Source organism: Nerophis ophidion, linkage group LG09, assembly GCF_033978795.1.
Source record: "Nerophis ophidion isolate RoL-2023_Sa linkage group LG09, RoL_Noph_v1.0, whole genome shotgun sequence".
Classification (NCBI taxonomy): Eukaryota; Metazoa; Chordata; class Actinopteri; order Syngnathiformes; family Syngnathidae; genus Nerophis; species Nerophis ophidion.
Genome location: NC_084619.1, coordinates 15,976,867 through 15,994,306, shown reverse-complemented (window position 1 = coordinate 15,994,306; position 17,440 = coordinate 15,976,867). Strand labels below are relative to the sequence as shown.

The 17,440-nt window shown below is 37.2% G+C and overlaps 1 protein-coding gene across 2 annotated transcripts in view; it reads left to right on the top strand.

Annotated features, from left to right (window-relative positions):
• The window catches only part of slc35f3b (solute carrier family 35 member F3b), a 148,551-nt gene that overhangs the window by 49,489 nt on the left and 81,622 nt on the right, over positions 1–17,440 (top strand). Inside the window, exon 1 of one of the 2 annotated variants that reach the window (XM_061910407.1) lies at positions 15,377–15,621. The exons of the other annotated variant lie outside the window; for it this stretch is intronic. Coding sequence (XP_061766391.1) covers positions 15,546–15,621 — 76 coding nt within the window. The 5' untranslated portion in view covers positions 15,377–15,545. Of the gene's footprint in view, positions 1–15,376; positions 15,622–17,440 lie in introns of those variants that run through there. 2 annotated transcript variants of the gene reach the window in all.

Sequence of the window (17,440 nt, the reverse complement as noted above, 5' to 3'; positions counted from 1 at the left end):
ATGTCAAGCCTTTATTTGATATAATGTTGATGATTATGGCTTACAGTTTATGACAACCTTGAATTGAAAATCTCAGAAAATGTGCAGTTTCAAAAAGTGTAAGCCAAAATCATCAAAATGATGATAAAGACTTGACATACAGTGGGGCAAAAAAGTATTTAGTCAGCCACCGATTGTGCAAGTTCTCCCACTTAAAATGATGACAGAGGTCTGTAATTTTCATCATAGGTACACTTCGACTGTGAGGGACAGAATGTGAAAAAAAAAATCCAGGAATTCACATTGTAGGAATTTTACAGAATTTATTTGTAAATTATGGTGGAAAATAAGTATTTGGTGAACCATTCAAAGCTCTCACTGATGGAAGGAGGTTTTGGCTCAAAATCTCACGATACATGGCCCCATTCATTCTTTCCTTAACACGGATCAGTAGTCCTGTCCCCTTAGCAGAAAAACAGCCCCAAAGCATGATGTTTCCACCCCCATGCTTCACAGTAGGTGTGGTGTTCTTGGGATGCAACTCAGTATTCTTCTTCTTCCAAACACGACAAGTTGAGTTTATACCAAAAAGTTCTATTTTGGTTTCATTTGACCACATGACATTCTCCCAATCCTCTGGTGTATCATCCATGTATCCATTTTGGTATAAACTCAACTCGTCGTGTTTGGAGGAGGAAGAATACTGAGTTGCATCCCAAGAACACCACCAAAACCTCCTTCCATCCGAGTGAGCTTTGAATGGTTGACTAAATACTTATTTTGCACCATAATTTACAGATAAATTCTTTAAAATTCCTACAATGTTAATTCCTGGATTTTTTTCACATTCTGTCTCTCACAGTTGAAGTGTAACTATGATGAAAATTACAGACCTCTGTCATCATTTTAAGTGGGAGAACTTGCACAATCGGTGGCTGACTAAATACTTTTTTGCCCCACTGTATCTCACTTTGCAGTAGAAAATGGATGAATGGATGGAGGTAATGTCACATATTAGTTTCACATTTGAAGTTAATTGCTGACATGAATGGACTTGTACACAATATTCACATGTTTAGAGTTTCACTTGTATAATATAATGACTGAGTGAAAATCCGGTAAGAGGAAAACATGAAACTTTTCTTTGACTACAATTAAACATTCACCTACCGAAAATCAGGAGTGTCCACTGTAGCAAATGTGTCTCGATGATGTTCGTTTGGCGGCAGACGTAAACTGGGGCGAGGACTGCCTGCCTTTGAGCCAGTCAGAATCTGTTTCTCTTCATTGTCATCTAAATGAGAATATGCAGAAGGCCAGATTTGACATTATTCGCCCGCATTTAAGGGTTGCTCCACCAAAAGTGTACATCTTGGATGAAGGCACGCAGTGACGGACCTTATTTCACTTAAACATTCGAGAGTACGGCTTTAAAGAATACAATAATATAATATACTTTGTCCTGTATATTTTGGAACACAAGTTAGTCGTCTTCCAAAATCTAACGATCTATTCCATTACTTAATCAATAAAACACATTCAAAACAAATCTATATTACAAACACCTCATTTCCTTCCTTCCTGTATGATCTGTAAAATATAACAGCAAAGAGAACATTTGTATTGATGAAAGTCAAGTCATGAGAGTCAGGAAAAATAAAGTGTTGCCTTCAAGTACCTCAACAGTTGGTAAGGATGAGTTGCTGCAAGTCACAAGTGATAAAATAGATGTTTTGTACGAGAGGGCACGTTCATTAAAACCATGTTTTTCATCATATTGATATGTCACCAAGGAGCTTTTAGAGCTGTTGGCAATGTGGAGCTACAGTATGTGGTGCTGCACAAAACACTGGAGATAACATCTGTGTGCTTTGATTGTGCAGCAAATAGAAAATGTTTGTGCAAGCATAACACACAACGCGGCAAAGTGTAAAAGAACACATGGACTCTTTTCAACCTTTCTGGTTGAATTCTTATCAGATGCTGATTTGTTAGTCACAAGGAATAATGTCGCGTGGAAGCACATATTATTAGCATAAACATTGTCTTGAAAGTTGACAATAATGCAGTAGAAGAAGAGGACTCGCATTTGAACAAATACAACACAGCACCGAAAAGAGGACAGCGCTGGCTGCAGCTATCGATTATTTTTGTAATCCAGTAATCTATCGATTGGTTTGTTTAATTGATCTATTTATTACTTCAATGTGAAGTTTAGGAAAAATAGTTGATATAAACGGCAAGTTTGTTTTAGGTTGCCATAACCTTCATTCTTTTTTTTCTAACAAATAGCCATCAACATTGAAATTACCGTATTTTCCGGACTATAAGCAGCTTCTCTTTTCAAACGCTTTGAACCCTGCGGCCTTATAAATGACCGACAGGGACACTGAAACGGTGTGTTGGTGTTTGTGTTTGGATGAGTTCGCTCACTATAGGTGCTGTGGGTTGAAAATGTACTTCCTTTTTTGTGACTTGAACCAGAAGTAGCCGTCCATAGCGTTTTTGCTTGAGATTATTCTTCATTCATCACTCCAAGCAACGTTTGTAAGTTTTACAATATAACTAAAACCATTCATACTTACTAAACCGTCCCATGTGAGATGTCTGTACGAATGTTTTCATGCATTTTTTTTTACATGCTATTATAATGTAATCAAGTAGGCATTTTGTACTATTTGAGTTTCAAAAATTCCCCAAAACATCACTGTGGAGTTATTGGGTCTATTTAGCTGACTGGAGAGCTAGCATTTGCAGCTAGTGGATCCATGATGATGAATTCAGTTCAGTTTTTTTCTATCATTTATGTAACAGACACCGTTTGGAAATATTGAAGTTATGTAAATAAACCTTAACAAAACCTTTTGTATCGGTTCCCAGAAAAGGCTAAAAGTTTGGACATACCTTCTCTTTATCTTCATGACTATTTACATTGTAGGTTGTCACTGAAGGCATCACAACTATAAATGAACACATGTGGAGTTATGTACTTAACAAAAAAAGGTGAAATACCTGAAAACATGTTGTATATTTTAGTTTCTTCTAAATAACCACCCTTTGCTCTAATTACTGTTTTGCACACTCTTGGCATTCTCTCGATTTGTTTAGTTACACTCATGAAATGATTAGTTGAAGGAGTAGACTATAAATCAAAGCATTTTCAAATTCGAAATAATACAAAATAATCTCTTAATTGTTGCATCTCTGATAGGGTGTAGAGCAGTGGTTCTAAACCTTGTTGGAGGTACCGAACCCCACCGGTTTCATATGCGTATTCACCGAACCCATCTTTAGTGACAAATTAATATTATTAATTTTTTTTAATATTCAAGAAAAAGTTAAATGTTTTTTTTACTGGTGCACAAAATGAACCATGGATGAACATCACCTTGTTCAAAGAACAAAACCAACACAGTGCATGAACTCACAACAAATCACACACCTTAAACACATTACCATGAATTGATTAACGTGAACCCCGATTTAAACAAGTTGAAAACTTATTTGGGTGTTACCATTTAGTGTTCAATTGTACGGAATATGCACTGTACTGTGTAAACTGTACTGTTTCATATAATGTATTCTCTTCCTTTGCAATCTGCAAGTAAAAGTTTCAAATCGATCAATCAAACAACCTGCAAATCAGATGGAAAATTATAGGGAACATTGTTTTGGGGTATCCATAATAAGCTGATAGGGAGAACTTTTTAGTTACACGATAAGTCGAATGTGTCTTTACCTCCGTGGCGGAGGCTCCGCCGAACCCCTGAGGCCGACTCACCGAACCCCTAGGATTCGATCGAACCCAGGTTAAGAACCACTGGTGTAGAGCAATACATACTTTTGTATGGAGGACTGTTTAGAAGATTTTTTTCATCTCATTCCAGATAAGGTGGAGATAATATATACCAAAAAAGAAGAATTAAACTCTTTGAAAAAAAAAAAAAAAAAAATAGACTGAAAATCATATTTTTAACAGCGTTGGACTACTAAATATGGAAAAACGGAAAATGTAGTGGGAAAGCTGACACAGATGACAGCGCATGATATTAATTGTCTTTACTCGTTTGTAAGTAAACATTGAAGAGTTGGACCATGCCGTCTGACTGCGAATTGCACATCATCATGTCACGTTTTACAGTGTTGACAGTTTGAGTGCGGTCATGTGACTGCCAGGCTTCATTTGATTGGTGAAATGGAGTGGTGGGACAGTGCTCGCTGAAAGAAGTCTCTCCAAGATGCCAAAACAATACTTCTTTGCACAGACGTACCACCAAATGCTGGGTCCCCGTACAGAAAACTCCTAAAGTGCCCCCCATCTCAACCTAAACCCAAATTCGCCACCCCATACACACACACTGAGTATGTTTATGTTCACAAAAAAAAAAACTATTGCATGGATTTGGTTGAAACCAACTTTTTTAGAACACATGTAAAAATTTATTAGGTTTTTGACTTTTTAAAGCCAAAATAAAATCATTTCTACAACTTACAGTAAATAGATAAACCCCCTAAAATGGTTTTGTTTTGTTTTAGAAAACAAAGGGTTCGTTATTTTTATTTATTTTTTTACAAATACGAGCCAACAAGTTCAATATAATGTAGAGATTTGCTGATTCATGTAGGATTATCATCAGTGTATAGTATGAATCATAATAATTAGGGTTTTCAAACGATTAAAATATGTAATTGTGATTAAACACATTGTTCACAGTTAACTCAAAATTAATCAGGATTAATTGCAGAAATATATAATTTTTTGTCAATAATAAGTGTACCCTAGACCAGTGGTTCTCAACCTTTTTTCAGTAATGTACCCCCTGTGAAATTTTTTTTTAATTCAAGTACCCCCTAATCAGAGCAAAGCATTTTTGGTTGAAAAAAAGAGATAAAGAAGTAAAATACAGCACTGTGTCATCAGTTTCTGATTTATCAAATTGTATAACAGTGCAAAATATTGCTCATTCATAGTGGTTTTTGTTGAACTATTTGGAAAAAAAAAAACAAAAAACTTGTTGAAAAATAAACAAGTGATTCAATTATAAATAAAGATTTCTACACATAGAAGTAATCATCAACTTAAAGTGCCCTCTTTGGGGATTGTAATAGAGATCCATCAACTTAATTCTAAAAATTTCTTCACAAAAAAGAAATCTTTAACATCAATATTTATGGGACATGTCCACAAAAAATCTAGCTGTCCACACTGAATATTGCATTGTTGCATTTCTTTTCACAGTTTATGAACTTACATTCATATTTTGTTAAAGTATTATTCAATAAATATATTTGTAAAGGATTTTTGAATTGTTGCTATTTTTAGAATATTTAAAAAAAAAATCTCACGTACCCTTTGGCATACCTTCAAGTACCCCTAGGGTTACGTGTACCCCCATTTGAGAACCACTGCCCTCGACGGATAATTTCAAAGTTTTTAATACCATAACTAGAAAAATAATTTGCTTTTTAAACATTATGCTTTTTGAAACAGCCCAACACACTTTTAAAGAGAATTAAGAAAAAAAAACTGCTGTGTACACCCTGAACAAGTAGCCACCTCATCCCAGGGCCAACACACAGAAAACATTCACACACTAGGGCCAATTTTTTAGGTGATATTTCTTCTACCTGAATAAATGTTTCTAATCTTCTGTACTTTACATGTTGTACAAATGAATGGCATTCATATCTCTGCATGAGAATGTTTGAACTTTATCTACCTACTTATTGATAAAACGTAATATTCAGCCTGTTAAACAAAATGTAACATTCTGTCATTGTGGACTATCAATCAGAACAGGTTATAAAGGAATGTACCTAAAAATAGTAGTAGTGTAGTGAACCGTAATTGCCCGATGTGGGCTGCAAGGCAGTGGTATTAAACTTAGCCTCAGTGGTAGTTTGATTGTTTTATTTATAGATCTGTATCGCTGTGTAATAACCTGCCTCAAATTCTCACCGGCATTGAAAGTAAACAGGTTTTTAAAAGGAAACTAATATTTTACCTGAGTCTGTAAAGTAGTTTGTTTGTTGATGATTTTTGTTTGGTTGTGTATTGTGTAGTTATATTTATATAGTAATTAATATTCTGAGACTGCAAACTGTTTGTTTGTTGATTACTTTTTATTTGTTTCTGTATTGTGTAGTTATAATTACATGTTTTTACTTGTAAATGTATTGAGTTTGTAGACCCCAGGAAGACTAGTGGGTTGTTGTGGCGACCAGCTAATGGGGATCCTTAATAAAAAGTCAAAATCAAATCAAATTGTCCAAAGTGAGATGCGTGTGCGGATGGTGGATCAATTTGAATTATGCAAGTTTGAAAAATGGCTCATTCATTTTCAATTGGAAAAATGTCACTGAAAACCAAGGGTTCTGGGTAACCTGGGATATTTGTATTTTTTCGGGGCCGAGCCGAACGTTTTCATACTCGAACGGTTTCGATCTGAGGAAAACTGTTGGCTCAGGCCTATGCCAAACTTTGGCAGCGTAATAATAAAAATGAATAGACAATTCTTTGGTGTAGAATCTTCTATGTGTGAATGCTTGGGCATAATAACCAGGAGAAGCCATGCAAAAAATAATGGCTGCTACTCAACAACGCACCAGCGCTGTCTGAGAAGCTACGCTGGCAAATATACCCCTCTGATGAGTGATTGTCCACGGGTGAGTCCCCTGCTCAGTGGCCTAGTGGTTAGAGTGTCTGCCCTGAGATCGGTAGTCATACCAAAAACTATAAAAATGGGACCCATCACCTCCCTGCTTGGCACTCAGCATCAAGGGTTGGAATTGGGGGTTAAATCCATACTTGCCAACCTTGAGACCTCCGAATCCGGGAGATGGGGGGCGGGTTGAGGTGGGAGGTGGTAGCGGGGGTGTATATGTATTTCAAGTATTTCTTTATATATATGTGTGTGTGTGTGTGTGTGTGTGGGAAAAATCACAAGACTACTTCATCTCTACAGAACTGTTTCATGAGGGGTTCCCTCTATCATCAATCATCAGGAGATTTCTATATGTATATGTATATATATATATATATATATATATATATATATATATATATATATATATATATATATATATATATATATACATATATATAAAATTCGTTCATGAATGAGTATATCTGTTCGGCCATCGTGTTCAATGGAGAAGTCTGATCTACAAAATTTGCAGGCAGCATACCCCTTCCCCTTCGAGCTGTCCTGGATCAACTGAAATAAATTTTTCCAATCATTTTGGTACTTGCAAGCGTACTTCTTCTTACTCGTCGTCGCCATGTCTCTTCTTCGTTCTTCCGCTACGTCTCTTTTATGTTTTTGGACATCACTACTTGCCGTAGTTTTGAAGCAATGCATGATGGGAATCCAAATGTTGTGTGTCAGTGTATTAACGTGCCGGCTGGAATAAACAAGAAATATCTCCGTGCCAGCGTACTTTATAGGTTATAGATAAACCTATGAATAACGGAGACATATTTGTACACTGAGCTCCAAAAGCCGTAGATGTTATCTGACTGGGTGGAAAATCGGGAGAAATTCGGGAGAATGGTTGCCCCGGGAGATTTTTGGGAGAGGCACTGAAGTTAGGGAGTCTCCCGGGAAACTTGGGAGGGTTGGCAAGTATGGTTAAATCACCAAAATGATTCCCTTGGCGCGGCCACTGCTGCTCAATGCTCCCCTCACCTCCCAGGGGGTGATCAAGGGTGATGGGTCAAATGCAGAGAATAATTTCGCCACACCTAGTGTGTGTGTGACAATCATGGGTACTTTAACTTGAACTAATCGCCAAACAGAGACATGTGTGTTCAAAAATGCACACAGGAAGTGGAAAAAACAGGGAGGAAGGTGCGCTGAGACAGAAACTACAACAATATACAGAGCGTGACCTGTCATGACAACACCACTAGTCATGTATGTTGAATTACTCGCATCGTTTCCACAATTATGGCAATATGTTGCCGAATTGTTGAGAGTTGGAGCCTGTTTCAATTCCATTTGATTTCCCTCACCTGGAGATGAGCAACCATAGTGATGTAAAAGTGTCTCTTGTGGTGCTTCAATATTTGACTACACACCTCTATTCATACAAGTGTGTGTGTGTGTGTGTGTGTGTGTGTGTGTGTGTGGCGTCACAGAGGAGGTTGATCCTCCTCCATGCTCACACATAAAAGTCTATGAGTCACTGTCTGGGTTCCTTTTAACAGTCTCATCCACCACTTTCCATCTTATTCTGCAATCTGCAGTGGCTCCTGAGCCCAGACGGCCGCCGGCTTCGTCCCCAGGTGGGAGTCGCACATGGCAACTCACTGGCGAGGATTTAGAGCCGAGACCAATGCATGAAAGGTGCTGCTGCTGCACATTGAGTGTGTTTGGTTCAGGCACCTGTTCCTCTCCAGGAGGAGAGAGGTGGACATGGCTGCTGGGGGACGTCAGCATGACTCCCTGTCCTAGTTAGACGGAGCGAGGGGATTGGCGCTGGAGTGCGGCGTCGCTGCGGTGAATTATTCAGTGCAGCTTCCTTCAGGCGTGCTCCCACTCACACTCCCACTTTAGACACGCACATGTGCCGCTGTGTGGACGCCAAGTATTTTGTTTCTATGCACTTTTTGTTTGTGGACCATCGTTTGTAGCATCAATATGAATATTTCAACTTTTTTTGTATGTCCTTTTGCTCTTTTTTTTTCAACTTTTGTGGTTGACTTGTATTTTCTAAATGTCCATTAAAAAGGCGAGTGCAAAGCAAACGGATGCATTTTGGACACAAAAGCGTGCACTTTTGTCAAAACTAGCTCAATTATGGGCGCCTTCTTGTACTTCGTGGCAAGCTGGGGCGGCGGACTGAGAGCGGGGGACGCAAACAGGCTAGACAAGATGGTAAGGAAGGCCAGTAACGTGGCGGGAGTAGAGCTAGACTCTCTGGCGGTGGTGTCAGACAGGAGAAGTCTAGCAAAGCTCCTAACCATTATGGACAACACCTCCCACTCGGACCTGGCGGAGAGAATGAGCACGTTCAGTGGAAGGTTCAGACTCCCAAAATGCAACACGGAACGACACAGGAAGTCCTTCATACCAACAGCTACCAAACTGTATAATGCACATTTTCTTTTTTGACTGTACTTGAATGTATAAATTATTATTCACATGTGAATAATGCTGTATAATATACTGTAATTATATTATACATGTGAATAACGCTGTATAACAGACTGCATTCATGTTATTCACATGAGAATAATGCTGTATAATAGACAGTATTTATATTATTCACATGTAAATAATGCTGTATAATAAACTGTATTTTTATGATTCACATGTGAATTGTGCTGTATAAAAGAATGTATTTATATGAATCACATGTGAATAATGCTGTAAAATAGACTGTATTTATATGATTCACATGTGAATAATGCTGTATAATAGACTGTATTTATATTATTCAAATGTGAATAATGCTGTATAATAGACTGTATTTATATTATTCACATGTGAATAATGATGTATAATTGACTGTATTTATATTATTCACATGTGAATAATGCTGTATAATAGACTGTATTTATATGATTCACATGTGAATAATGCTGTATAATTGACTGTATTTATATGATTCACATGTGAATAATGCTGTATAAAAGACTGTATTTATATTATTTACATGTGAATAATACTGTATAATAGACTGTATTTATATGATTCACATGTGAATAATGCTGTACAATAGACTGTATTTATATTATTCACATGTGAATAATGCTGTAGAATAGACTGTAATTATATTATTCACATGTGAATAATGCTGTATAATAGACTGTATTTTTAGGATTCACATGCGAATAATACTGTATAATAGACTGTTTTTATATGATTCACATGTGAATAATGCTGTATAATAGACTGTATTTTTAGGATTCACATGCAAATAATACTGTATAATAGACTGTTTTTATATGATTCACATGTGAATAATGCTGTATAAAAGACTGTATTTATATTATTTACATGTGAATAATGCTGTATAATAGACTGTATTTTTAGGATTCACATGTGAATAATGCTGTATAATACACTGTATATATATTATTCACATGTGAATAATGCTGTATAATAGACTATTTATGTTATTTACATGTGCATAATGCTGTATTATAGACCGTATTTCTATTATTCACATGTGAATAAAGCTGTATAATAGACTGTATTTATATGATTCACATGTGAATAAAGCTGTATAATAGACTATTTATGTTATTCACATGTGCATAATGCTGTATTATAGACCGTATTTCTATTATTCACATGTGAATAAAGCTGTATAATAGACTGTATTTATGTTATTCACATGTAAATAATGCTGTATTATAGACTGCATTTATATTATTCACATGTAAAAAATACCTACGTTTTTATTGTTTATTGTAAGCAAACCATGGCGCTGAAATTCCCCCGTTATCAATAAAGTACTTTCTATTTTATTCTATTCTATTAATATCTACTGCGTTGCTTATTCCTATTATTTTTTCACAAATACACAACATAAACATGGTGTTGCTGTTTTTAAACCCACAACCTTGGAATTTCTAATACAGTTCAATGAACTCAACAAAATAACCACTGTAATTTGAGGGTGTTTAGCTCTACAGATGGAAATACCGCAAATCTGCTATCATCTGGGTCATTTGCAGTCTGTGCAGTTGGGGTGCTGAATGCACCACAGTTATTGCGGTTAAGAAAATGTTGACTTCGATTTCACAGAATCCTTGAAATTGCAACAAATGCGGCATTACTGAGACGACTGCAATTGAAGCATGTCCGCTTCCGAGTTTACTTCCGTAAACACTGAAGATGTGCGACGTCATGACAACATATCTGTATGTGGGTCAGTTTGCATTCACATTGAAGTCTGGACACATTTTTTTGTTTGTAAAGTGAACGATTACGTAAAAAGATCAGACTTTACCCCCCAAAAAATCTAAATTGGACATCCTTCCCTGCAGTTTTATGAATGTAGCCTTAATGCAGCTGTGGTCTGGCTCGACCTTGCTAAGGCAGGGGTGTCAAACTCATTGCAGCTCAGGGGCCGCATGGAGGAAAGTATGTGCACACGCGGGCCGGACTATTTAAATCATGGCATTAAAACTCAAAAATACATTTTTGTCTTACTTTGGCCAAAAATAGAACAAACACATTCTGAAAATATAAAAAAAATATATATAGACAAAAATACCAGCAGCGGTAAAGTTTTAATCCATGAAGGAAAGAAGAAAGTGAATGAATGTTTAGAACTGAATACATTTACATATGCATAAAAATGGATTTCCTTCTGTATTTTTTTTTTTAGAATTTAAGTAACATTTATGACAACCTTTTTCCAAAACACAATATAGACTGTTAGCCATAACAGGATAATGCATACATTTATCATTTGTTTTCAAAACATTTTTTATGACTTGATTTTGAAAATTCCTAGTGCCAACACTGATGGATTATTGGTGCGTGCAAAACAGCAGCAGGAGGCTGTGGTTGTTTGTAACACTAATCAAATATCATCCCAGGGGTCATAGATAATTAATTCGGCCTGCGGGCTTTGACTCTGACACCCCTGTGCTAAGGTAACAGTGAAAATGTGGACTGGATTTTCAGTGTAATGTGGGCGCAACTGATGTTAAAAATTGTATTGGATAATAAATGCTGACAAATAGTATTCAAATGATTGGTAATCATAGTGAATAATGACAGGTTATATTATTATTTATTTAAACTCATAACTCATATTGATTTTTTCTCCGCCCCCCCCAAAAAAAATCACACAAAATTATTTAGGGGGTGTTGAAATAATCTGTTTCCTATTATAAGAAACTCATATTGTGATAGAGTTCTGAGCCATATCGCCCAGCCTAGTTAGCAACCGGCGACGCTAGAGCCGTCTTTAGCGCCGCCCTAGTGGCTCCCTGAACCTCTTTCAGAGATGTGTGAAAATGGAGAAAGATGAAGAAAAAAATAATTTTGGGGTTTTAATATATTTTCTGTAGGAGAACAAACATGTCACAAAAAATCCCACTGTTTATACTAAACATGCTTCACTGATGCGAGCATTAGGCGAGTGCCGTTTTGTCCTACTAATTTTGGCGGTTCTTGAACTCACCGTAGTTTGTTTACATGTACAACTTTTACCGACGCTGCCACAGAAAAACGTGTTTTATGCCACTCCTTTGTCTCATTTTGTTCACTTGTCCAAAGCATTTTGCTTTGGTTATTTGATTGATTTGTTGGAGTGCTAATCAGGCATATTTGGTCCATCCATGACTGTACGCTAATCAATGCTAACATGCTATTTAGGCTATGTACATATTGCATCATTATGCCTCACTTGTAGGTATATTTGAGCTCCTTTAATTTCCTCTACTCATGTCCTCTGTATATTTAATTTATATTTGCATCTCTAATGACACATTATCTGCATGTAATATTGGCAAAATTTCTCATAGATGTTTGTGTGCCATGTTGTTCCAGACCACAGCAAACATTACCCAGCTTGCAAAGATTGTAATAAGTCCATTAGAAGAAGACAGCCTGCTGTTTCCTTTAACTTGGACACACACGTGTGTACCTTTGGCCGTTCTTAACCAGTAATTTCCAGAAATTATCTCATCCTGTGATAAGCCTCCATTTTACTAATGATTTCCCATCTTGGAAAAAACGTGTAGAATGAAAATTAAAATACAACATTTCTGTCAACGGAGATTTACCTCAGCCTTTGATAGTAAGTCCTTTTGATAGTAGGCTAATATAGACACATCATGTGCTGCCTTCATTATAACACTTATATAGGACTTTTAAAAGTCATTTTGATAGTAGGCTGCTTTAGCTAATATAGACACTTAACATCACGTTTTGCCTTCATTATAACACTTAAATAAGACTTTTAAAGTAATTTTGATAGTAGTCTAATATAGCTAATATAGACACATCATATGTTGCCTTCATTATAACACGTCATTATTGTCACCGATGTCCCACTGGGTGTGAGTTTTCCTTGCGTGGGCCTACCGAGGATGTCGTGGTGGTTTGTGCAGCCCTTTGAGACACTAGTGATTTAGGGCTATATAAGTAAACATTGATTGATTGATTGATATATATTTTTAAAGTCGCTTTCATAGTAGGCTATTACAGCTAATATAGACACTTACATCACTTGTTGCCTTCATTATAACACTTGTATAAGAATTTTAAAGTCATTTTGATCGTAGGCTAATATAGCTAATATAGACACATCATGTGTCGCCTTCATTATAACACTGATATAAGACTTTTAAAGTAATTTTGATAGTAGTCTAATGTAGCTAATATAGACACTTACATCACGCGTTGCCTTCATTATAACACTTATATAAGACTTTTAAAGTCATTTTGATAGTAGTCTAATATAGCTAAGTTACATCATGTGTCGCCTTCATTATAACACTTATAAAAGTCTTTTAAAAATTTTTGATAGTGGGCTAATATAGACAATTACTTCATGTGTCGCCTTCATTATAGCACTTATAAAAGCCTTTTAAAGTAATTTTGATAGTGGGCTAATATAGCTAACATAGACACTTACGTCATGTGTTGCTGCGATGTCCAGGGTGTACCCCGCCTTCCGCCCGATTGTAGCTGACATAGGCGCCAGCGCCCCCCGCGACCCCAAAAGGGAATAAGCGATAGAAAATGGATGGATGGAGGGACGTCATGTGTTGACTTCATTATAACACTTATATAAGACTTTTAAAGTAATTTTGATAGTAATCTAATATAGCTAATATAGACACATCATGTGTTGACTTCATTATAACACTTATATAAGACTTTTAAAGGCATTTTGATAGTAGTCTAATATAGCTAGTATGGACACTTACATCACTTGTTGCCTTCATTATAACACTTATATAAGACTTTTAAAGTCATTTTGATAGTTGTCTAATATAGCTAATATAGACACTTACATCATGTGTCGCCTTCATTATAACACTTGATAGTGGGCTAATATAGCTAATATAGACACTTACATCATGTGTTGCCTTCATTATAACACTTATATAAGACTTTTAAAGTAATTTTGATAGTAGTCTAAGATAGCTAATATAGACACTTACATCATGTGTCGCCTTCATTATAACACTTATATAAGACTTTTAAAGTAATTTTGATAGTAGTCTAATATAGCTAATATAGAAACATCACGTGTTGCCTTCATTATAACACATAATATTTTTAAAGTCATTGTGATAGTAGGTTCTTACAGCTATAGACACTTACATCATGTGTTGCCTTCATTAAAACACTTATATAAGACCTTTTAAGTAATTTTGATATTAAGCTACTATAACTAATATAGACACTTACATCATGTGTCGCCTTCATTATAGCACTTATAAAAGCCTTTTAAAATAATTTTGGTAGTGGGCTAATATAGCTAACATAGACACTTACGTCATGTGTTGCTGCGATGTCCAGGGTGTACCCCGCCTTCCGCCCGATTGTAGCTGACATAGGCGCCAGCGCCCCCCGCGACCCGAAATGGGAATAAGCGATAGAAAATGGATGGATGGAGGGACGTCATGTGTTGACTTCATTATAACACTTATATAATATTTTTAAAGTCATTTTGATAGTAGGTTATTACAGCTATAGACACTTACATCACGTGTTGCCTTCATTAAAACACTTTTATAAGACTTTTAAAGTAATTTTGATAGTAAGCTACAATAGCTAGTATACACACTTACATCACAGGTTGCCTTCATTAAAACACTTTTATAATACTTTTTAAGTAATTTTGATAGTAAGCTACAATAGCTAGAATACACACTTACATCATGTGTTGCCTTCATTAAAACACTTATATAAGACTTTTAAAGTGATTTTGATAGTAAGCTACGATAGCTAGTATAGACACTTACATCACGTCTTGCCTTCATTATAACACTTATATACGACTTTTAAAGTCATTTTGATAGTAGTCTAATATAGTTAATATAGACACATCATGTGTTGTTTTCATTATAACACTTATATAAGTATTTTAATTATTTGCAGCTCCAAACAGATTTTTTAAATTTATTTTATTTTTGGTCCAATATGGCTCTTTCAGCATTTTGGGTTGCCAAACCCTGGCCCAGTCCTACCAGAATAAAGAAATTTCGAGCCACTCACTTTGAGCCGAACATTCCTGCTTCGGGGTGGGGGAGAGTCGGCAGCTTCGGGAGGTGCTGTCACGGGCGAGTTGGTGGGCGCGCGTGACGTGGGCGAATTGCAGCAAATGTACGTGAGGAGAGACCAGCACCGGCAGGGGGTTGCACACATTTAGGGGGATGGAGGAGGGGGCTGCGGGGAGGAATAAGGAGTCATCTTCATCATCATCACATCACAGCGGAAGTTCCGTATAAGACTCGATGGACGGCGCAAGGACACCTGGAACGTTAAGAGTCCCGTCAAGAGGTCTGGTGGCGTCAGGAGGGCTCAATCCGCTTTAGGGATGTAGTCGAAGCGGTCCCGGAGCTCACCCCACCCGAGCTCGGCATCATGAAGAAACACTCGGCCAGGGTGGCCCCGCTGTCCGCCTGCAACAGTCCGGTGCTCACCCTCACCAAAGTGGAAGGTAGGCGCTGAAACGCTGCTTTAAAAAAAATATTAATAAAAAAAAAACAAAAAAAAAACTTTTTTTTAAAATTCGCATCGACAAAAAAAATCTGCAGTCATACAATAGACACACGTCTGGTTGGATTGATATTATTTAGTAAATGTGTTTTTGTAGTGCTCCACACTTCTAATACACTATCATTACGTCAGCTACAAAACGTTACTTTATTTGAGACGCACAGCACTTGAAGGCAATTAAAATGTTACATAATGCAACCTAAAGGAGGGTGGAGCATGCATGGGGTTATTTGGAGGTTGCTCAAGGGCACCCCAGTAGGTATTGGTAATAATCCATACAACATATACATGTACAGTGGGGCAAAAAAGTATTTAGTCAGCCACCGATTGTGCAAATTCTCCCACTTAAAATGATGACAGAGGTCTGTAATTTTCATCACAGGTACACTTCAACTGTGAGAGACAGAATGTGAAAAAAAAACAGGAATTCACATTGTAGGAATTTTAATGAATTTATTTGTAAATTATGGTGAAAAATAAGTATTTGGTCAACCATTCAAAGCTCTCACCGATGGAAGGAGGTTTTGGCTCAAAATCTCACGATACATGGCCCCATTCATTCTTTCCTTAACACGGATCAGTCGTCCTGTCCCCTTAGCAGAAAAACAGCCCCAAAGCATGATGTTTCCACCCCCATGCTTCACAGTAGTTATGGTGTTCTTGTGATGCAACTCAGTAATAATAATAATGGATTAGATTTATATCGTGCTTTTCTATTGTTAGATACTCAAAGCGCTCACAGAGAAGTGGGAACCCATCATTCATTCACACCTGGTGGTGGTAAGCTACATCTGTAGCCACAGCTGCCCTGGGGTAGACTGACCGGAAGCCATTTTGCGCCTACGGCCCTCCGACCACCACCAATCATTCATTCATCATTCATTCACCAGTGTGAGCGGCACCGGGGGAAAAGGGTGAAGTGTCCTGCCCAAGGACACAACGGCAGAGATTTGGATGTTAATAGGTGGGAAGCGAACCTGCAACCCTCAGGTTTCTGGCACGGCCACTCTACCCACTAAGCCATGCCGCCCCCAGTATTCTAATTCCTCCTAACACGACAAATTGAGTTTATACCAAAATGGATACATGGATGATACAGCAGAGGATTGGGAGAATGTCATGTGGTCAAATGGAACCAAAATATAACTTTCTGGTATAAACTCAACTCGTCGTATGTGGAGGAAGAAGAATACTGAGTTGCATCCCAAGAACACCACACCTACTGTGAAGCATGGGGGGGGGAAACATCATGCTTTGGGGCTGGGGTTTTTTTCACATTCTGTCTCTCACAGTTCTATTTTGGTTTCATCTGACCACATGACGTTCTCCCAATCCTCTGCTGTATCATCCATGTATCCATTTTGGTACAAACTCAACTCGTGTTTGGAGGAAGAAGAATACTGAGTTGCATCCCAAGAACACCATACCTACTGTGAAGCATGGGGGTGGAAACATTATGCTTTGAGGCTGTTTTTCTGCTAAGGGGACAGGACGATTGATCCGTGTTAAGGAAAGAATGAATGGGGCCATGTATCGTGAGATTTTGAGCCAATACCTCCTTCCGTCAGTGAGAGCTTTGATTGGTTGACCAAATACTTATTTTCCACCATAATTTACAAATACATTCTTTAAAATTCCTACAATGTGAATTCCTGGATTTTTTTTCACATTCTGTCTCTCACAGTTGAAGTGTACCTATGATGAAAATTACAGACCTCTGTCATCATTTTAAGTGGGAGAACTTGCACAATCGGTGGCTG